At 36.3% G+C, this 23952-nt stretch overlaps 1 protein-coding gene across 1 annotated transcript in view; it reads right to left on the reverse strand.

The window, feature by feature from the left end:
• Positions 1 to 1777: 1777 nt before the first annotated feature.
• Positions 1778 to 23952, reverse strand: part of PDK1 (pyruvate dehydrogenase kinase 1) — a 36114-nt gene continuing 13939 nt past the window's right edge. Inside the window, exons 9-11 of the mRNA XM_033112661.1 lie at positions 13098 to 13208; positions 9703 to 9816; positions 1778 to 7036 (exon numbers count right to left, since the gene is read on the reverse strand). Of these exons, the coding sequence (XP_032968552.1) occupies positions 6896 to 7036; positions 9703 to 9816; positions 13098 to 13208 (366 nt within the window). The 3' untranslated portion in view covers positions 1778 to 6895. The remainder of the gene's footprint in view (positions 7037 to 9702; positions 9817 to 13097; positions 13209 to 23952) is intronic.

A 23952-nucleotide genomic window follows, 5' to 3' on the forward strand; every position in this document is an offset into this window, starting at 1 on the left:
AAGAGTTTTCAGCTTTAGCCAGGAAGTACATTAGCACTGATCTGGAAATTGCTCTCCTAGCTATATAATGAATGTATTCACTCAAATGTTAATGTTTAATTGTGGATCCTGTGAACCGAGATGTTATGATGCTTATTAGCCTAGTCCCACAGAGGGTGTATCACCAGAGTAGTTATGAACTTTCCAACTACATTACTTATTTAGAAAAATACTATTTTCTTTACGTGAAATAAAATCAGTTGTAAATTGTAGCTTGGAAAAGTATAACACAGTAAGTGTTTGAAATACCATTTCCATCCATGTATTTCTTTTAAAATCTGACTCCTTCACAAAGTTATATATGTAAAGCATTATTCATATCTTGTCAAGGATGGGAAAAGTTGCCTGAGAGTGGAGTCAACACTGTCGGATCCCAAAGTAGGGACCCCTGGCTATTTTGAATGGGGTTGGATTTTGTCAAATATTTTTCCTGTGTCAATTAATACTATCACGTGATTTTTCTTCATTAGATACTATCACGTGATTTGTCTTCACTATTTATATGATAAAATACACTGATAATTTAATGTTAAACCAGCCCTGCATATATGGAATAAATTCCACTTGGTCATGGTATATACTTCTAATACACTGTTAGATTCAATCTGTCAGTATTTTGTTGAGATCATGGCATCTAAATTTTTGAGAGATATTGGTCTGTAATTTGTGGGGGGTTTTCTTTTGTATTGTCTGTCTGGTTTTGGTATCAGAGTAATTAATACTGGCCTTATAAAGTGAGCTGGGAAGGGTTCCCTCCTGCTATTTTCTGGAAGAGATTATGTAAAACTGACATTAATTTCTTTAAATGTTTGGTAGAATTTTTTAGTGAAATCATTTGGGCCCAGAGATTCTTTTTTGGAAGCTTTTAAATTACAAATTAGACTTCCTTAATGGTTAAAGGACTATGCAGATTACCTAGTTCATTCTGATTGTTTTGGTATTTTGTGGTTTTCCTCCTGGCTGTTTTGAAGAGAAAGAGCAAAACATTCAATGAGAGGGTCACATATAATATGAAAATCTTACCAGTAATTTGAGGAGTTCATAAAGTATTTTATATTCAGGATTTAACTATGGACTTGTTAATCATGAATCTAAATCATTGCTGAATGCAATGTTGAAGGGTTGGTTTTTCCTTCTTCCACCCTAAATCTGATTTTATTGGTTCAATTTTCAGATTATTGAAAGTAAATGATTCAACTTTTATGCTACCAAAACCCCAAGATCCTAAAAGTGTTTTACTTGACATCAAACATAGAATTTCGAAAAACCTTCCTCTTTGTTGAAATAATACTTTAGATATGTGTTTGCTATTTTTATAGCTGTATTGGTCAGGGAATAATAAGGAAGACAGAAATTAAGTATTTCAAATAGAGTAGATTTAGTGCAGGGAACTGATTATACAGATGATAGAAAACTGAAAGAACAAAAAAGGCAATTGTGAAGTAACCCAAAGATTGATAACTGCAAGAAAAAAGTTCTCAGTCCCATCCAAGGCTGTAGAACAAAAGGGAAGACATGTCACAAAAACCCAGGCGCCACAAGGAGCACATGTGGCAAGTGTCTGAATCTCCAAGAAGGTGTGTGACTGGTGCTCAGGGCTCTGAGGGGGAATCGGGCTGGCAGCGCTGGGATACCTGACACACTGGACACCTATTTGTCACATGACAACTACAGAACAAGTGGGACAACTAATCAGTGACATAGTAACCCATTTCAGAGAAGACAAGAAGAGCCACTGTTGAATAGACACAAACCTAAAATAATATATTACAGAATTCACAGCAAAGATAGAGATGGACAAGAGATAATTCAGCTGGAAAGTTACAAATTGAAAGCGAATGCCGTGGCCAACTTGTACTCATCATCAGGAAACTGCAGATTTAGCGTAGGGCCTAGTACATTTGTGGGATGGATAATTAGATTACTTTTGGACAATACTGCAGGACAATTATGCCTTCCAGTGATGATGAGTATTTGAGAAAACGCACATACCCATTTTATAAACCTAGTATTCACTAACGTTTCCTTTTACTTTGGGTTGTTTGAATTTCTTTTGTGTGGTCTTTATTTTATAGAGCATAGTGGATAGCTTAATGCCCACAGCAATAAACTACCAGTTGCAGTAAATCAAATTCATTTCACTTAGAATGCTTCTGAGAAAATAGTTAGAGAAAAACATACAGTCTTATTTCCTTTACAGTAAATACAATTTCAGATTGTCTTTAACAGGATACTTAATAAAAGGACAGTTGTTTACACTGAAGTGTAGTAAAAGCTGTCTTTTACCTTGTTAAATTAAAGGTAGTTGATCAAAGTACCACAATGTTCCCTCTTCTAAGAAGAAACCAGAGAAATCTTCCATTTGTGTTGTTTTCACTGAAGAATCATCTTCTGGAAGCTCTGAGTGTAGTGATCATAGCATTACACAGAATACCACTGTAACTTTCTCTTTAAATTGAAATCAAGTGCTGTGATATGCCGATTGGAAATTAAAAGTGCATGTAGAGTCCTAGCTCAAAAATACCCATTATTAATTTTATCCCTTTAGAAAACACAGGTTTGAGGCAAGACAATTTTCAGTTTTGCCGATTATTGTAAGTCACAATAACCTTCCATGATTTGGGACTGAAATTAAACATGGAGTTTTTTCATTATAGCAATTCAAAATGACACCATTTAATGTGGTTTATGAAAATGTCCGATTATCTAAGAACCTCCAAAATGTCTAACTAAAAATGGAATCCAATCAACTGAGTGGCTCTTAAATGATACAGGAAAAGAAAAATTTAATTCCATGATCTAGAAAAGCCATCTGAGTATGGTACTTATTTTTTTGTCTTTTTAGTCCCAGTGTTTGAATCCCATAAAAGAAGACATCTAAGTATAGAACTATGGCAAAAATACTGTGGTTTTTTATATTTGAGTTAAAAATGCCCTGGCCTCATAAACCTTTTGCTAAAAAAATTTCAACCATTTTTAATTTATTATAAACAGATGTCAACATTTCAACTCAAAAACTACAAAATTTCTGACAATATTCTATGTGACAACTACAGGAAGTACCCGTCTACACTTCCAGAAAATTAACTTCTGGATGAAGACAACACTCTAATGGAAGTTTCTCTGGTTTATCTTATTGGAATGAAAATTTTGTATTTTTGCTCAAAAATCTTGAATTTAACCAAGTAAAAGATAGCTGTCACTATTCCCGGGTATAAACAATAGCTTTTTCAAGACAAGAGAAAAAGACTAAAGTTTTGTACCAAACACTGGCAATCTTGTCTTTTGCTGTTAAAAGCCTGTTGTAGTGATTGCTGAAGAAATGCAAAGGCTGTAAAAAAAAAGTGGGTAGTATGATGTCTAATTCTTTCCAAACATGTGAATAGAACAAAAGATGCAATAGTTTAAAAATGCCGGAACTAAGCAAACCAATGGTGCCTTCTTTTATCACACATAAAGTCCTTCACACTATTAATTACAGTATTTTTTCAAGTGCATTGGGCTACACTGTAAGAAAGTTAATTATCATATATGATAGAAGTTAATCATATATGATGAAAAGTTTCTCCGGCAACAGCCATGTGTACAAATGAGCTAACTCATTTGCACAGAACACTAAGAGTTTGTGTCCCCAGTTCTTGACCTGTATTCTGTTATGGAACTTGTTGGCTTTGACAATGATGGGTTTTGGTCCCATCCCATCGATCAGGAAAAGATAGGAATCTATCTTTGTTTAGGTATGACTTTCAACTGGTACAAGCAGAGAGGTAATGCAGGTTCAATTAAGACCTTTTCTACAATTAGTTATATTGTGAAAAGTTACTCAAAAAGCACTTAAATATAACCATTCAAAAATCACACAACAGATCTTTATTTATGCAATAAGTCATCTGTGGATGTTTGGATAATGAAAATCTAAGATAACTCAAACCATACAAACTCTCCCTCTGGCTTTCTCCGTTAGAATACACACATTGGAAATCTAAGTTCCAAATACTTCCTCTACTGAAGATAGTGAGATTTAGTGCAAGCCAACTAACTACAAACTATTGAATGTTTATAGAATGTTGACCCTTGGTGATGAAATACTTTTGTTTAAAAAAAATAGTATTTTCAAAACCTAAATTGACCCAATTTAATTTTCAAAATAAGAGTTGATCCATGTTTTCAGTTTATTGCCGTTCACAAACTATTTTATAAAATAATATGGTAGACTTCCACCTCAACATCTTCATGTAAAAACTTCACAGTGCAAGAAAGTGAATGCTACTGAGCATGAAGATATCTAAAACCAGCCAGTATTTTAAGTATAGGGCAGAATATTTTTGCGATTCTTTCTATAAAATGTTGGCACATTCACTAAATGCTCAGGTTATAAAAATCACTTAGTATCAATTCTTATCCTTCTGTATGTTTTTATAACTACATAGCATCACATTAAACGCTGGTAGACAAAATAGTGTAAAAACTCTAGAAACTTCCCAGGTGGCACAATGATTTAAAACCAACTAGGAAAAAGCTTCCCTTGAATATTTTTGTATGTAATTTTCTGTCCATTACCACAACAAAGTAAAGAGCCGTTATTATACCTAAAAAGAAGCTAAAAAAAAAAGATTTCACTTTTCCTCTGAAAACACCATCTCTTAGCTCTGAATAAAAAGGAAAAAGTTTAAGTTTTTTTTTTAGGTCGGGGGAGTGTTTCATAAATCAAAACAAGTTTTTGTCAGTTGTACAAATGTCTCGTTTAGGAAAGAAAGTAGGTAACTTTGAGTCAAAGGATTCTAAAAATTTTATCATTACAAGAAAAGTGTAATGTAAAGCTAAAAAATTGTAACACATTGAACTAATAAAAATCATCTATTAGCATATGCTATTGCTTTTCACAAAATGTATAATTAAGGAACGACAGGTTACGTAAAATCTCTTTTTCCAACATTTGGCCAGATTAGGTAAGAAGCCTGGGGCAAACCACATACCCGGAGTCTCAGCAGCAGCATCTGTCAAATCAGGATTCCGGCCTAACTCTCCCTTAACATCCCTCCCAATTTACAAATTTACGTAGAATCGTTAAGCTTATACAATCCTTTTGTTCTAGAATGTGGTGTTTCAACTCAATGTATTTTCCAGATAGATAAAGTTTCCCCCCTTTAAGTAGTAAAGCTGTTCTTTAAACAGTTAAAATCTTACTTTAAAATTTATTGTCAATGTATTTCCCTTTCACTTTAAAGATGAGGTCTGACTGACAGCAGTCTCCTCACTTCATGGTCTCCCAGATTTGGGAGCTGATGGAGTGACCAACATATACAGTTTGGGCCCTGGCTCCAATTCTGTGCAACTTTAGGCCACACTCTGAGTCCCAACACAAGCATGAAACCACCTGCTCTGTATCTCTCTGTTTTAAAGCCCAATGGAGATATCATAACATACCAAAGTATATGTAGGCTACAAATTATCACACGAATGCAAAGGATTGTTGCAATAAGCCCAAATTGACTTTTTTCCTGATAACAAAGTCTATATATATTTTTTTAAACTTTTATTTATTTAAGTGTGTTTTTCTAGGACCCATCAGCTCCAAGTTAAGTAGTTGTTTCAATCTAGTTGTGGAGGGCGCAGCTCACAGTGGCCCATGTGGGGGTCGAACCGGCAACCTTGTTGTTAAGAGCTCACGCTCTAACCAACTGAGCTAACCGGCCGCCCCTAGATATTTCTTATAAGATGTATGTTCTTTGTAAAGACTTATGCACTTATGGTTCTGATCCTTCTGTTATCTGGCTACTGTTCTCCAGCAGTCATTTTCTCTCCTGCTTCTAATTATGCTCCTAATTATACCAGGCTTGAGATTCAGTTTGCCATCCGAGTCTAGCAGTCTGACCTTTCAATAGGTGAAAACCAAAACCTAAAGATACATATTATTTTAGTAAATGTGGTATCATTACTCAATTTAAAAGAATGGTTCCCTAACTAGGTGATGCATCAGACTCACCCAAGAAGAATTTTGAGAGATTCCTGGGCTCTAGCTGTGGAGCCTAATTCAGCATGTCTGCAGTGGGACCCAGAAAGGCTCTATCCTCAAAAGTTCCCCTAGGTAATCTCAATAACGTTCAGCTTTGGGGACTCACTGCTTTGCCTTTAATTTCTTCTCTAGAATGTTAGCAGTTGCTAGTTGGTTTTCAGTATAAAAATTTCCCCTTGCATTTATCACATGCACATTCAAAGTAGATTGCCCTTGATTTTGGCTCAGATCCGTAAGGAACTAGTCATTACAATCTTTCGCAATAAAATTTTAAAATGATAAATTAACTTCAGAGCTAAGACAATGCATGAAGATACTGAAAGGTGGCTGGCTCTGTACTCACAGAACAATGGTTTCTGCTTTACCTGTAGTTAGTCACCGGTAAACAGGAAGACCATCTTACCATTGCCACTACTACATAAAGGATGGCAGAACTCGTCCAAATAACAGAAAGATGGCTAACTAGCTTATCAGTATTACTAAGAAAACGTTTCCAGCAGACTTAATGAAAAGTATTTTAAAAAATCACACAGCTTCCTGTAGAAACCCAAAGACTTTCAATCTTCTGAACTCTACCATAAAAGAGAAAAGTTGACTGAAACTACATATATTTAAAAATATGTTCGGTTAACTGTGAAAATATAAGTGTCAAATAGGTACAATTTCATCCTTCAGGAGATTTAACAGGCATAAATGGAATTCAGCTTCCATTTGTTCTACCCAAATAGATAATTGTGAAAAGGATACATGAAGTATTTGGCATAATGTAGTTCTGAACACCGTCCCTTCCAAACCTAATGCAAAAGCCACATTTGGAGTTCCCAGGTGTCCCAAGCGTATCTAGGCACTGCGGAACGTTGTCATGTCTTTTGGCTCTCTGCTGGGGACACACCAGTCATCAGCCTCATGGTTGGTTTTGTAATGCTTCCAGGCAGCTTTGTTATACACTGGGAGTCTTTCTATTGATTCTGTTGACAGAGCCTGAAAGAAAAGCAGAACCTAAGTCTGGCATGTTTTTAGAATCCATTATTTGAGAAACTATACAGTAGCGATAAGGTTACTACCAATTAAACAACACTCTATTGGCTTTGTATTTTATTCATCGTAACACCGTCTCCATACATTGTAAAATAGAGCACATATTTATAACGTGTTATTAAGTCTGTGGCACTGCCTGGCATGCATGTTGATTTGAGTGTGTAGACTGCAGGAAATCTACAGCCAGCCTGGAAGCCACTGGATTGAAATCTTACACAGGTGGAATAAACGCCACTTATAAAACACAACCTAGAACAGAAGTTGGTTAACTGAAAAAGCCATGTGCCTATAACAGCATAAAAATTGACACATGCACCTTAATATACATATAATGGTACAATCACTCAAGGAACTCTATTTTAATTACTTATTAGAAAAAATATTATTTTTTTCAGTATAGTCCCTGTACTTTTAAAAATTCAACGTCATATTATCAATAAATATAAAACTATGTCTAAGGCATCCTGGCTTTTGCATGAACCATTCTTGGCCCTGGGTTTGATCCTGTGTCTTTTCCTCCTGCCATTAAAGCCACCAATTTCAGTTACAGTATACGTGATTTCTGTATCATGTATAATTTTATGTTTCAGTATATCACTACAATTAATTCACTATTCTATTTCAACTTCCTGTATATCACTGGATCCTAGACAAACTATGTTCCTCATCTTCTCCAAGTTGGGATACTGCAGTAGAATTTCAACCTAAGATACTGGCATTCCCCAAGATGTAGAAAATATTGAATTGGAAATTTCATTGTGGTAATGTTAAGGAAGGTCTTTGACACTGATGATTTTAATGATTCTATAAGACTGTCATCCATTTTTTCCAAAATGGAACTAAAAACCTTTCATCTACACATTCTCTTTAAATATGCCAGAACTGCCAGCACCCTTTGATTTAGAGGCTGGATCAAAGATGTTACAATTGGCGATAAAAATATTGCCTTCATATTGCCCTTTTTAAGTTCCTTACAATTGAGATGGTTAAAAAAAAAAGAAAAAGAACTATTATCTTGAAAGCATGTAACCTTTTCAGATAAATTTTTTTCCAATATAAAGTCTTCAGTGCCATCTAGTGGCCAAACAAGAAACTAATCACTAAACAATTAGGTACCACAGCCCACAGCTTAACCAATCTAGTGAACAGGTGGGGCACGGTGCTCTCCATCCCTGTAAAATATACTGATCTCTGCAATAATCACAGGGACCATGCCAGGCCAGCGGCTTGATGCTTCTCCAACCAGGTGAGCTATATAGGCTTACCAAGAGTCACCTGTGCTCGTTCCCATGTTTGTTTATGCAATTGCATCTGTCATTGTAAATACAAAATTTAATCAAGCATTACTTAAAGTACCAAAATAAAGGGAGAGTGTTCTTTGAAAAATAAGACAAATATTTTCGGAAAGACTCAAGAAGGAAAGTCACATAAAAATTGCTGTCATCAGAGTCAGAAGACATCTGTAAAGAACCGCATAAAAATAAAAAAGGATGGGCAGCCGGATGACTCAGTTGGTTAGAACACAAGCTCTCAACAACAAGGTTGCTGGTTCCCACGCATGGGATGGTGGGCTGTGCCCCCTGCAACTAAAGATTGAAAACGGCGACTGGACTTGGAGCTGAGTTGCACCCTCCACAACTAGATTGAAGGACAACGACTTGGAGCTGATGGGCCCTGAAGAAACACACTGTTCCCCAGTATTCCCCAAAAAAAAAAAAAATTTTTAAATAAAAAAATTTTAATAAAAAAGTATTGTGTATTTGGTTTTTTCTTTGTTTGAAGACACCTGAAAAATGCACTGTAGCTACAGCTTCTACAAGAAAGACAACTGAAACTTCAACCTGCAGATCCATATACAAAGACAAGACCTTGGTAGTACGTCAAAAGATTTGTGGGTCAATGTCCATTCCTGTGTTTTATGTTAGAATTAAATTTGTAAGATATAAAAGTTTTTATGACTCCCCACTCTAACCCAACTTCTTTTTTTTTTTTTTTTTAAAGATTTTATTGGGGAAGGGGAACAGGACTTTATTGGGGAACAGTGTGTACTTTCAGGACTTTTTTCCAAGTCAAGTTGTTGTCCTTTCAATCTTAGTTGTGGAGGGCGCAGCTCAGCTCCAGGTCCAGTTGCCGTTGCTAGTTGCAGGCACAGCCCACCATCCATTGTGGGAGTTGAACCAGCAACCTTGTGGTTGAGAGGATGCACTCCAACCAACTGAGCCATGTGGGAGCGCAGCGGCAGCTCAGCTCAAGGTGCCGTGTTACTGGCAACCTTGTGGTTGAGAGCCCACTGGCCCATGTGGGAATTGAACCGCCAGCCTTTGGAGTTAGGAGCACAGAGCTCCAACCGCCTGCGCCACCGGTCCGACCCCCAACTTCTTTTCTATTAACAACCATAGTCCTGATCATTACAGATAAAAGCATTTCTTTTCCCACAGTCAAGGAGATCATTTGTCAAAACGTGATCTCATGTAAGGTCCCATGTAAAAAGCCATATACTTCCACTTGAATATCATGAGGTAGAGGAAAACTTCATTACAGTTAAATATTGGCATCTTTTCTTCGAATTAAATGAATTCTTGTTCCCTCCAGAAGACTGTAGTTACTACCTTAATGTAGATCACTGCGTCTGTCCCGTAGCCTTCTAGGGAATACAGCTTCAGGTCTCCTTGGAAGTACTGTGCATAAAGGCGCGAGATGGGCAGTCCATAACCAAAACCAGCCTGTTGCATGAGAAAAACGAAATTGTATTTCGAAAGCCACACACTGAGATGTTTTCTTAATGAAAATAAATGCAACCGAGTACCCCAGGGCTATCAGAGCCTGCATCTAAGAGATCTGCTAATAAGTATTCATACTGATCAAGCTGGAACCCAGCGGAGCACTACATTAGATGACCCCCTCTGGTCATTCAGAAGTCCTCATTCTTCTTTTTCTATAAATGACTTGTGGCGGTCTCGAAAAAGCATGTTGCTTTTCTTCTGTGGCCTGCTCTAGAGTATCCCAACACTGCTTTGGGCTATAGCATATAAAACATGTTCTCTCTTCTCTTTTAGAAAAGTGGAAAAAGCCTCATTGCAGCCTAAAAGACTTCCATACCATGAATTTCCAGCCTGTGTTCTGAACCTGGAAGAGATCCATAATAGGTCTACTTTCTTCTCACTGACAGGTCACTTCCCTGCTTAAAAAATCTTCAAAGCACAGACCTCCCACCCCCATGCTCAACCCATTGCCTTGAGATAAAAATCCAAGCTTCTAAAAGGAGATTGCAAGACTTGATGAGATTAGGTCTCTGCCTCCCACTTTCTGGTTCAGCTAAACTATATCTCCTGCTCTTCAGTTCCTCAAACACATCAAGCTATTTTTCACTTCTGAGTCTTTGTTCTTCCTGTTCCCATATCCGGAACAGCCTTCTTTACCTGGATAAATCCTACTAATTCTTTAATACAAAGCAAAATATTTAGATAAATGTAAAAACGGCTTTTATCACCAAGTCAGATGTGCAATGACATTCCGTATTACACTTCAGTTAAGACCTTATGTGGATTCAGGAACCAGAGCGCTACTAACACATCCAGGCTCCAGCCTGACCGACCTCCGCACCATTTATTACCTGACTTTTCTGACTTAAGAGTTTCTGTTCACCCCTGCAAATCAACTATCCATTCTCCACATTTCTCCTTGCCCTGGGAAGGCTGACCTGAATGGATGATGCCAGTGAATTCCTGTGCCCTCTGCTTGCAGGGGGTCCTGTCAGTGGGCAACCCAGTAGGAGCTCAACAGGAGTCAAGTGTGGGCATTGCCTCCCCTGCTTCCTGCCCACTGAGGTTGCTTCCTTTGGGCAGGCTGGGCCCCTTGATAGTGAGCAGCTCCTTCTGCAACCTTCCCTTCCTCCGGGTTCTGCTCATTTCTCCTTCTTTTCCCTTTGATTTCGGGTGGTGACAGCTCTACTCCTGCTAGCCCTGGATTCCTGTACTATCTACTCATAGCTCTGCAATTTGTCTCTTTGTAAAGAAGCCTTCCTTAATTATCAGAATTTGAGTGAGGTCTTTTCTGTTCGGACCCTGACTGATAAGTTAATTAGTTCCAGAAATGGCCCCAAGAAAACTGCCCGGCAGGTGGCTCAGGACCCCAGGTGCCTGATCTGCTTTATCGCCACTTCTTCCACAACCACACCTGTGCACTCGTGGGGCCTCCCCTAGAAACAGTTCACAAAGACAGAAAGCAGCATGGGCCTGGTCCATACCGATGGATCTGCACTGCATGCCAGCACCAGCCGGAAGTGGGCCGCCTTTTCCCCACCACCTCTCTCAGGGGCAGGAGTGAAAGGAAATCCTGCCAGTGGGCACCACTTGAGGGGGACCAGCTACATGGAGTCATGGGCAGTGGCAAACGGGCTGGCTGGCTGGGCAAGGACTTAAAATGAACAGCATTGAATAGCTGCTGAGGGGGAGGTCTGGAAGAGGGAAGTGTGGCTGGTCCTCTCTGAACGGACTTGACAGTGTGAAGATATTCCGTCTATGTAGCTGCCCACCGGAAGGCATCCACGTGGAGGAAACTCTCAGGAATCAGGCAGACAAGGTGCCCCCTGCCGTGAGTATCAGGCAGCCTTTTTCCAGCTGCCCCAGTGCGTGCTGCCTGGGTCCACTTACAAAGTGGTCATGACATCAGGAAGGAGGCCCTGAGAGCTCCACAGTCGTCTTCCCCTCGGCAAGGCCGTGTAGAATCTTAGGGGAGCCTGTGCCATGTCAGATTCTTGTTTTCCTAACAATTCACATACATTTTGCATGTAAATACTTAAATGGTATTTACTGTGCGGCACTATAGAAAGTATTTTTATATATATTAACTTACTTAATCCTCACAATAACTCAATTTTTAAAATGGGGGAAACGGTGTTATTAAAAGGTCAATAGTTTTCCCAAAGCTACACAGCTAGGATGTAGTGGAGTTGGGAACGAAGCAGTTTGGTCCAAAGTCTGCACTAGGATGCGATGCCACCCTCCACAAAAATTCTACAGTATTTGTTTATTACAAAAGCAGTACATCCCATCTCACCCCTTACTTCTTAGGCTAAAATCAGAATCTAAGAAGATGCTGATATTTATTATTTGACCTTTTCTGCCCGTGGCACATGGATGCCTACCCTGGGTGTCACATCTCAGGTTGAGAAGCACATTGCTGGAGCATTTTAAGTTTGGTAAGGTATGAACTACATTACAATTGTAGCTGCAGGATTTGTGCTGTGTAACAGTAAAACTATTAGAATGAAGTTCTTTTAGTAACTTCCTAGAAAGAGTCTAACACAGATCCATCTTATCCTGTGTTTCATCCCTTTACAGCATAGACAACTCCAGTGTCTATGCCAGAGAAGTTTCAATGCCTATAACAACAGTTCTTCCAGAATTATAGGTCAGAGATTTGGTAAAGCACTTTTCTGCAGTTTGGAGGACAAAGATGAAGTCAGTTCAAAAGCTAATCTTAATAAACCTGAAAATAAGTGATTAAAATCAACAAAAAATACCAGCAAAACAATTATGATTTGAGCCATTTCCAGGTTGGTGATTAAACTGATCTGAACTCTAGTCTTATTTCTGAGTCTAGAATATGAGAGATTTCTAATTATAAATACCTAACGGAAAAAAAATCAACACTGACAATTGAATCAGTATGGACCAAATACCAGTAAAACTGCTATTTTAGTCCTCACATTAGAAATAGTGTATCAAAATGTGGTTTACCACATGAAAACTACTGACATATCACTATCAAGCTTGGCAACAAACCCTTTAAAACAATATTCTTTGTTTTATGCTCTTCTATCAAAAGAAAGAAAACTAACCAAAGGCTGTTTAAATTTAGAGGAAAGTGTCTTTTTCTAATAGCTTCCCTTCTTCCTTGTGGTGTATCCTACACAATGGCTTAACTGATTTATTTCGTAACTGATGTATTTTTTTGGCACCTCACAAAAACACACTTCATTATGTCTTGATCACATACATACCAGGGGCACTGCTCGAGACGTCTCGACACGAGGCCGGGGTGCAGTTGAGTACATGTAGTTGAAGAGTCTGTCAATTTTCCTCAAAGGAACACCACCTCCTCGGTCACTCATCTGAGATGAGAAAGGGTCATGTTCCATAAACCAAGTGCCATAAACAGCAAAATACCAATGCTTACTCAGTGCCCAGTTTAACTGCTGGCTGGAGAGTATGGCTTTTCAAAATGAATATCATGCAATCCAAATCGCGAAAATAAACATTTCTCTCATTGCTGGACTTAAACAACTCCTCTAATGTGTAGAATCCTAATACATAGGAAACTTCATCATAATACAAATTCAACGCTGAGGCTTTGGGTATCTCTACTGAAGTTGCACTAACAGTGCATAGGACAGAATGCAGCATAAACTAAGCCTATCTCAGATGTAAGAATACATTTGTTATTCCATTCTGGTGGGCAGTTTGGCAACCAGATGAAAAATATATGAACCCTTTGCCCCAACAATGTTTATCCTAAAAAAGTAATCAGAAAAGTATGCAAAGAATGTGTGAGAATTTCTATCACAGCACTTTGGAGAATAGCCAAAACTGGATTACAACCTCAATGGGGAATATTTAAGTAAACTAATGGACATTCTAAAACAGAATGCTATTTAGCCATTAAATATTAGGTAGAACTACATGTACTTGCATGAGAGGTGTTCACAAAATATTGTTAAGTAGCAAAAAGTTATGAAGAAGCATTTATAATATTCTAATTTTATAAAAATTATTTAAAAAGTCTGTAATGGTGTATAATTTTATTGTGTACAAAATTATGAGTGATTTTCTTTTGAGTTTTTAAATTGATGAATTTTTTAAAAATTATTTTTATTATGGAAAAAAATAGTATAATTTTCATTTTCAGGGAGGAGAAAAAACAGAACCTCTTGACTATGTTTTAGTCTCATCTACCAGTCATTTCACAGCACAGACTCCCAGAGAACTTTCTGGTGAGTTTATAAGGTACATAGATTTTTATATTATTCTTTTGTCATTTTCCAACTCAAATCATATGGTAGGCTGGATTTAATAATTTATTTACAGATTATCTTCATTTTGTTTCCCTTCACAGTTAACATGGACTTATTTTCCTAGCTATTGCACACCTTATACTCTACTATAGCCATTTTCCTTCATCACAAAATCTAAATTGATTCTCCTATCTATAACATTGACAGAGTTGGCATATACAAATAAATCTGCTTTCAACATAGGTATGTAGATATGCAGAGAGATAAAAAATAGTACTGAGCGATTATGTATTAAACAGTCAACAGGCCTGATGGCTTATAGCTGAGTTTTTATATAGTCTTTAAAAATCTTTACAATAGGGCCGGCCAGGTGGCTCAGGCGGTTGGAGCTCCATGCTCCTAACTCCGAAGGCTGCTGGTTCGAGTCCCACATGGGCCTGTGGGCTCTCAACCACAAGGCTGCCAGTTCAATTCCTCGAGTCCCGCAAGGGATGGTGGGCAGCGCCCCCTGCAACTAAAGATTGAACATGGCACCTTGAGCTGAGCTGCCACTGAGCTCCCAGATGGCTCAGTTGGTTGGAGCATGTCCTCTCAACCACAAGGTTGCCGGTTTGACTCCCGCAAGGGATGGTGGGCTGCACCCCCTTCAACTAGCAACGGCAACTGGACCTGGAGCTGAGCTGCACCCTCCACAACTAAGACTGAAAGGACAACAACTTGACTTGGAAAAAAGTCCTGGAAGTAAATACTGTTCCGCAATAAAGTCCTGTTCCCCTTCTCCAATAAAATCTTTAAAAAAAAAAATAATAATAACTTTACAGTATGTATATACAGTACGTCCTCAATATCATCGATAGGTTTTTGGAACTATGGTAAAATGATATATAAAGAAACCAATTTCACCTATATCATTAGACTAATTGATATAAACAAAAGGTAAGTTCCTACAGCATCTCATTTAGTTATAACTAAATGATGTTGAATAAATGATATTATTCGAGGACCTGCTATATATTACTTTAATAATGAAAATTAGTTATTTTAATTTTTAAAATAAAAATCTGCTTTGAAATACTATTTGAAGACTTGCCTCTGATCTATCTCCAGTTAGATAATTACAGGATAAAAATATACAAGGACTTTATTAAGAACCTGTGTGTAGCATTATGCTTCAGATTGGTCTTAGCCATGAATTCAAAGCCCTGTGAAGAGATTTTTTTAGTAAGACGAATAAAGAGCTCTGCATATTTCCTGAGACCCATCAATCTGTTAATTATTCATTTAATGCTTTGCTGCACATTTGCCGGTTACATGAGTATGAAGCATGAAGGTTCTGTAAATATTAACTAAATAAACAGCATATTAGAATAGATATGAAAGTAAAAAGGTAAAATTCAATAAATATTTCCTGGTTTTCCTTAACCTTCTGGCCAAAAAGACTATCGCATCCACTAGGTATGAAACAAGAAGTTGATTTCTAGCCATAGGCTAGTATGAGAAAGCAGAGAGTGAAGCAGAAAGGACAGATGCTTCTTATTCTAGGTGAAGGGTTAGGTAAGCTAAGCCATAGGAATATAGTTAAAAACTGAGAAAGGTAACTTCATTTGCCCTGCAGCGCAAAACACAATATACCAGAACTAATAGATTTTTAGAGCTGGTCAAGAGTTTCCAAGAGAGTTGTAAGAGATGATATTATACGAGAGGATCTGAGTTCTTGGGGAAAAGGGAGGGAGGGAATAAAGGGAGAGGTAGATGCTGGTCTGTATATATTTAAGACAAGAAGAATGGCACTCTTGATGACAAATATATTGAGAAAAAGATGTGAAAATTAAATTTAAAAAAATCTCTGATTAAGATAACTTGAAGAAAACAAATCTTGACTCATGGGAACATTCGTAAGCCTGTGCCAAGGAAAAGGAAAGAGATTATGAAAGAGCCAGGTGGTGGGGAGTAATGTCAACAGGAAGGCTGAGGAAGAGAAGTTTGCCAATTATTTTTAAAGTTTTCTCTTCCATGCATGAAATTACCACTTCTCAATGTCATTTAACCAAGAGTTGCCATTCCTAACTTCCTGTTCCTCATAACACCGGGCTCCCTCAGCTAGTTCATATGAGTTTCAGGTCCAAGGGAAATGAACCACTGCTAACTTGATGACAGCTCTGAAGGCAGGAAATTTGCTAACCCTGAACTCACCCAGAGCTCCTGAAATTTCTTACTCAACAGCTTTTTCAATGTCAAGTTTATAAAATCATCAACAGTGAATGAACCAAGACATTTACATTTTAATTTAAAAGGTATGTGGGTATACCATTTACATGATTTAGTGAATAGAGACTAAACACAAAATCTGAAAGAGTAGCTAGAGTTCTAAGACAGAAAAAAAAATAATTCTTTCGCAAGATTTTCAGCAGAGGGATAAAAAGTGAAAAATGTCAGTAATTTGAACAAACTAAAGAATGGGGGGAAAAACCCAGGCCTTGACCTTGAAAGTCTAGGATAAATGATGTGGATGAAAGCTCTCCTGAAAAAAATTAAAGCAAGCATTTAACCCATAAAGATATAACAAGAGTAAATGCAGTCATGTGACCTTGGATGTGAGGAGGAAAAGTAAAAGGTAGAGGCAGAGCCTCATATACAGGTAGGGCTTTTATAGGGGCTTCTAGAACAGACTGTTCAAGATCCTTGTGAGCCTTTTTTTAAAAAAGAAAACAGCTTTATTGAAATATAATTCATATATTATACAATTTACCCACTTAAAAAACACAACTCAATGTTTTTAAATATATTCACAGATACGTGCAAACCATCAACACAGTCAATTTTAGAGTATTTTCATTACCCCAAAAAGAAACCCTGGAGTCTTTATTGATTATTAAACAACCATTAGTCTACTTCTTGCCCCTTTATAGTTGCATAATCTAGATATTTCATATAAATAGAATCATATGACATATGGTCTTCTGTGATTCATTTCTTTCACTTTGCATAATGTTTTCAATGTTCTAGCATGTATCAATACGTCATTCTTCTTGTGGTCACATAATATTCCATTGAATGGATATAACACATTTTGTTAAGCCATTTATCAATTGAACATTTGGGCTGTTTCCAGTTTTTGACTATTGTGAATAATGCTGCTATGAACATCCATGTGTAAGTTTTTGCTTGAAAATCTGTTTTTAAACCTTCAGAGTGTATACATATCTAGAAGTGGAAATAGTGGGTCATTATGAACCTTTCTTTACACCAAACCATCGGATTCCATAAGCAAAGGTGTCCACCAGCACAGAATGAATCTCTGGTGAGTGCGTAGGAGCTCAGTGAACCTGGATCCATGCAGTGATGGATGTAATAGAAGTATCTGCGGACCAGTATGCTAAAGCGTAAGAACTAGAAGCAGAAAGAAGATACAAGAAAGATCATGCTGTAGCATACCTGAAGCCCCAAAGAAGAAGACGTAAGGGACTTGTTCTGAACCAAGTAAACCTAGTGGGCAAGTAGCTGACACATAACTAACCAAAAAATAGACACACATTGCCATTTGCGATGATGTGGATGGACCTAGAGAACACTATGCTAAGTAAAATAAGTCAGACAGAGAAACACAAATACCATATGATCTCACTTATACGTGGAATCTAAAGAACTGAATAAATAAGCAAAGTAAACAGAAATAGTCTGAGATACAGAGAAAAAAACTGAGGGTTGCTAGATGGGAGGTGGCTGGAGATGAGGGAGAAGGGAAGGGGATTAGAAAGCACAAACTGGTAACCACAACATTGCCACGGGGATAGGAAAGACAGTTTGGGGAATATAATCAATAATGTTGTAAAGATTTTGTAAGGGGCCAGATGGGCACATGTCTTATTAGGGAGATCACTTCATGGACGGTGTAGATGCCTGATCACTGCACTGTACACCTGAAGCTGAAGCTGAATAATATTGTATGTCAACTATTATATAATTTTATAGTCATGGGATACGGAGTTCAGGATAGGGAATGAATCAGTGGAATTGTAATAGAAATGTACTATATCAGGGAGGCAGCAGATTGGGGGAGGGGGTTGTCACTGTGGAGGATGAAATGTCTGGCTATTGCATTGTTTTGTGCACCTGAAACTAATAAAAATAAAAAAATAGACACACATTAGCATCTGGGCTTAAAAAAAAAGTGACACATTCACATTACTTTTTCAGCAAACAGATGGTACTGCCATATATTTATTTGTGCTTCACTCTTTTAAATGAACAGCCAAGAAAGATAAACAGAAAAAAGAAATTCAGAGATAACAGTGTACACAGCAGAGGCATATTAATTTTTTAAAAAACAGCTATCACTAATATCCTCAGAATGATAAAAAGAAGATAAAACTAGAAGAGAATACTATTAAAAACATAAAAAAAGAATAAGAGTTCTTGGAAGTTTATAATAACATAGTGAAACTAAAAATTCAACAGAAGGGAATTTAAAGTCAAGGAAATCTCATAGAATAGAATAAAAAGAGATAAAAAAAAAAGGAGAAAAAAGATATGAAAAAATAGAGTATCATTTCATGAAGCCCAACATTCTCCAAATATGACTATCAGAAAGAGAAACAGTATGGAAGAAAGTATCAAGGAAACAGTAGAAATTCTACATTCTAACAGGCCAAGCTTAGTGAATAAGAAAAGGTCTCGACAAAGTCATGTCATTATGAAATTTCAGAACAGAGCTGAAGATCTTAAAAGCTTCACTTAAAACAAACACAACAACAAAACTTCATAACTAAAACTGGTCACATACAAAGGAATGGAATTGGAATAAGCCTAAGTCTTCTCAAAAGGAATCGGAGGAATACATCAGCAAAAACAGTAGAGAAAGGAGTTCCAAAAAGTCTCTGCTCCATCAAAGCACCAAGAAAAAGGCAAAAAATTGTCAGACTCAACTTTGTTCAGCTCTGGAAATTAACCAAAGTCTTGCAGCAATCTCGGGAGCATATAGTCCTGACAAACAACTGTGAGGTTTCTGGTGTTTTAACTTGGCTTATTCCCACCACTCTCCCATCAATAATATGCAATTGGAGTGAAATCAGCAGCCCGGCAGCCACTGGGGAGGCTGTCTTTTTCTGTCCCAATTCTGTGCTCCCAGTGCAAAACGTCTTGCCTGCACCCACTCCCCATCGTCAGAAACATTTATCAAAAATAACTAAGGGTAACTGATTAATTTGAGGGCCGCCTGCGGCAGTACACAGCATTTAGGGCAAACAACAGGCTAATCAAGAAGCTCAACAGGAAAAGCTAGGGAATGAGATGTGCATAGAGGCTTAGAAAAGCTCAGGGATACCCTGAGGATCCAGAAGATCATGTTCAGGCCTAGGACTATGCTCACGTTTAGGAAAATCCTGAAAGGGTCCTAAGCGTTTTACCTCTGACTGACCTTAGGTTCTGTATAAGCAGGGTCTAAAAGTTAAGTAGAGTTAACATATTAAGTAGAGTTAACTGAAAGAAAAAGACTAACAACCAACAATTCTATATTCAGCAAAATTATCTTTCAAAAATGCAGGAAAAATTGAAACATTCTCAAATGAGCAAAAACTGAAAGATTTCATCAGTGGTAGACCTGTCCTATTAAGAAATATTAAAGGGGATCCTTCAGCCTGAAATGAAAGAACACTAGACAGTATATTGAATCCACAGGAAGAAATAAAGAGCATCAGGAAAAGTAACTACATAAGTAAATATAAAAGATAGTATAAGTGTATTTTTCAATTATTCTCTATCTTAAAGACAATTGCACAGAGCAATAATTACAAATCTGTGTAGACAGACATACAATGTATAAGTATGTATGTTTTATGACAATAACAGTACAAAAGATGGGGAGGGGAAGGAAAAGGAACTATATAAAACAAAGTCTGCATATGCTATTAAAATCAAGTTGGTATTAATCTGAACTAGATTGTTACACATAAAGATGTTAAATGTAATACCAGGACAAACACTAAGAAAATAACTTACTCTGGGTGGTGAACACACAATGGGATTTATAGATGATGTCACACAGAATTGTACACCTGAAATCTATGTAATTTTACTAACAATTGTCACCCCAATAAATTTAAAAAAAAAAGAACTCAAAAAAATATAATAAAAGAAACAAAAAGGAAGTTAAAGTGGTACACTAGAAAATATTATTTTAACCAAAAAAGGCATAGGTAATGAAGAAATAATCAAAAGAGATATTAAGATATAGAGAATACAAATGACAAAACGGTAAACATAAATCCTACATTAACTAACAGTAATCACATTAAACATAACTGGCTTGAACACTCCAATTAAAAGGTAGACACTAGCAGTATGGATTAAAAAAACATATGCTATTTACAAGAGACACACCTTAGATTCAAAGGTACAAACAGGGTGAAAGTAAAATCTTGGAAAAAGATACACCATGAAAACAGAAACCAAAAGAGAGCTGGGATGGTTACACTAAGATCAGACAAAATATACTTTAACACAAAAATTGTTATTAGAGACGTCAACTATAATTAAACACATATATATATATATATATATATATATATATATATATATATAGTCATGGGATGTGACGTATAGCAGAGGGAATATAGTCAATGGAATTGTAACAGCTATATAGGATGTCAGAGGGACAGAGATGGTGGAGGGAATATCCCTTTGTGAGGGGTGTAAATGTCTATTACATTGTTTTGTACACCTGAAACTAAAACAAAAACAAAACAAAACAAAAAAAACACAATAGGAAAATTCAGAGATTCAAGGGTATAACAATGAAGGTGACTGACAGAAATCACTTTTTTTCAACCTGAGGTTAGTCAAATGCCCTTTTAAAAAAAGGTTTGTACTTTATTAGTAATTGTAAATAAATATTCAAATGAAAAAAATTGTTATTAGAGGCAAAGAAACACATTTTACAATGATAAAAGATCAATATGTCAAAAAGATATAAAATTATAAACATGTACATTTAACAACAGAGCTCAAAAATATACAAAGTAAAAACTGACAGAACTGAAGGAAGAAATAGACAACTCCACAATAATAGTTGGAGACTTCGGTTCCCCACTTTCACTAATGGATATGACAACTAGACAGAATAACAAGGAAACAGGAGAATTCAACAACACTATAAACAAAGAAGGCCTAACGGCTATCTATAGAACACTCCATGCAACTGCAGAATACACAATTTTCTAAAATACACATGGAACATATGTTGGGCCATAAAACAAGTCTCAATAAACATAAAAGGATTAAAATCATACAAACTGTATTTCTGGCCACAGTACAATGAAATTAGAAATCGGTAACAGAACAAAATGTGGAAAATTAACAAGTACATGCAAATTAAACACCACACTCCTAAATAACCAATGGGCCCAAGAAGAAATCACAAGGGAAACGAGAAAATACTTTGAGATGAATAAAAATTAAAACACAACATTAAAAACATATGGGATACAGAGAAAGCAGTGCCTAGAGGGAAAGGTATAACTAAAATATCTAAAATCAATTACCTAAACTTCCACCCTAAGAAACTAAAAAAAGAGGAAACTAATTCCAAAGCAAGCAAAAGGAAGGAAATAATACAGATTAAAGTGGAAATTAATGAAATACAGAAAAGCAATGGAGAAAAATCAAAATAACAAGTTGGGTTTTTGAAAAGATTATCAAAATTGACAAACTTTTAGCTAGACTGACCAAGAAAAAAGGGAGTAGACTGAAATCAGTAAATGCAGAAATGAAACTGGAGACATTACTGCTAATCTTACAAAAGTAAAATGGATTCCGAGAGAATACTGTGAACAATTATATACCAACAAATTAAATAAGCTATGAAAATGGATCAATTCTTAGAAAGACACAAATTACAGAAACTATCTCAGGAACAAAGGGAAAATCTGAATAGACTTATAACAAATGAACAGACTGAACTAGTAATTAAAAATCTTCTCACAATGACAAGCTCAGGCACAGATGGCTTCCAATGGTGGATCCTAGCAAATATTTAAAGAATATACACCAATCCTTCACAAACATCTAAAATATAGAAAATGGGGAACATGTCCCAAAACATTCTAGAAGCTAGTATTACCCTGATACCAAAACCAGACATCATAAAACTACAAACCAATAAACATCTTTATGAATATCAATGCAAAAATCCTCAATGAACCAGAAAGAGAGAGAGAGAGAGAGAGAGAGAGAAAATAAAAAGTGAGACCTACCTCAAGAATGCAAAGTTGATTCAACACACAAAAATCAATTAGTGTAATACACCAAGTGACAGAATTAAAAAACACATAATCATCTTTATCTATGCAAAAAAAGCATCTCACAAAATCCAAATCCTTTCATGATAAAAACATTCAGCAAAGGAGGAATAAAAGTGAACTTTCTCAACCTAATAAATGGTACTTATGAAACACCAGCTAATGTGCTCACTTCAGCAGTACATACACTAAGAAAAACCAGCTAACATCATACTTCATGGTTAAGACTAATAGCTTTCTCAAGATCAGAAAAAAGACAAGGGTGTCTCCTGTCACCACTTCTATTCAGCATTGTCCTGTAGGTTCTAGCTACACCAATTAAGCAAGGGAAGAAAACTCAGATTGGAAAGGAAGAAGTAAAATTATCTCTATTTGCAGATGACATGATTTGTATATAGAAAATCCTAAGGAATCCACAAAAATTATTAGAACTAATAAAGGAGTTTAGCAAGATTGCAGGATATAAGATCAGTATACAAAAATCAGTTATGTTCCCATACACTGGCAATGAACAATCCAAAAATGAAATTAAAAAAAAATTCCATTTATAATAGCCCCCCCAAAAATAAAATACTTAGGAAAATAAATTAACAAAAGAAGTATAAGATATACGCTGAAAAATCACATTTCTTGTTGAAAGAAATTAAAGACCTAAATAAGTGGAAAGAGCCCCTGTTCATGAATTACAAGACTTAATTGATCTATACATTAAACACAATACTAATCAAAACTGAAGCTGCTGCTTTTTTGCAGAAACTGACATACTGATACTAAAATTCTTATAAAAATGGAACCCACACTAGCCAAAACAATCTTTAAGTAGAAGAAAAAAGTTGGAGGACTTAACACTTGCACATTTCAAAGCTTACAACAAAGCTATAATAATCAAGACAGGCACAGAAGAGACATATAGATCAACGGAATAAAACTGAGAATCCAGAAATAAACCCATACATTTATGATCATTGATTTTTTACAAGGGTGACAAGAAAATTCCATAAAGAAAGTATAGTTTTTTCACAAACGGTACTGGGACAACTGGATGTCTACATGCAAAAGAAAGAAATTAGATCCCAACTTCAAACCATTTATAAATATTAACTCAAAATGGATCAAAGACATAAATATAAGAACTAAAACTATAAAACTCTTAGAAGGAAAAACTCGTGTAAATTTTTGTGACTTTGGATTAGGCAACGGTTTCTTAGATGTGACATTAAAAGCACAAACAATAAAAAAAAAGAAAAAATAGAACTGTAATTCCTCAGAATTAAAAACCTTTGCCTTTCAAAGGGCACTATCAAGAAAGTGAAAAGATAAGCTACAGAATAGAACATTTACAACTCTTATAGCTTATCAGGGACTGGTATTTACAAGAGAAAATATAGAGAGAACTCCCATAATTCAACAATAAAAAGACAAATAAACCACTTAAAAAATGAACAAAGGATCTTAATTGATGCATCTTCAGATATATAAAGGCCAGTTAGCACACAAAAAGATGCCTGACATCACCAAACATTAGGGAAATGCAAATTAAAACCACAATG

The sequence above is a fragment of the Rhinolophus ferrumequinum genome, chromosome 8, assembly GCF_004115265.2.
Source record: "Rhinolophus ferrumequinum isolate MPI-CBG mRhiFer1 chromosome 8, mRhiFer1_v1.p, whole genome shotgun sequence".
Lineage (NCBI taxonomy): Eukaryota > Metazoa > Chordata > Mammalia > Chiroptera > Rhinolophidae > Rhinolophus > Rhinolophus ferrumequinum.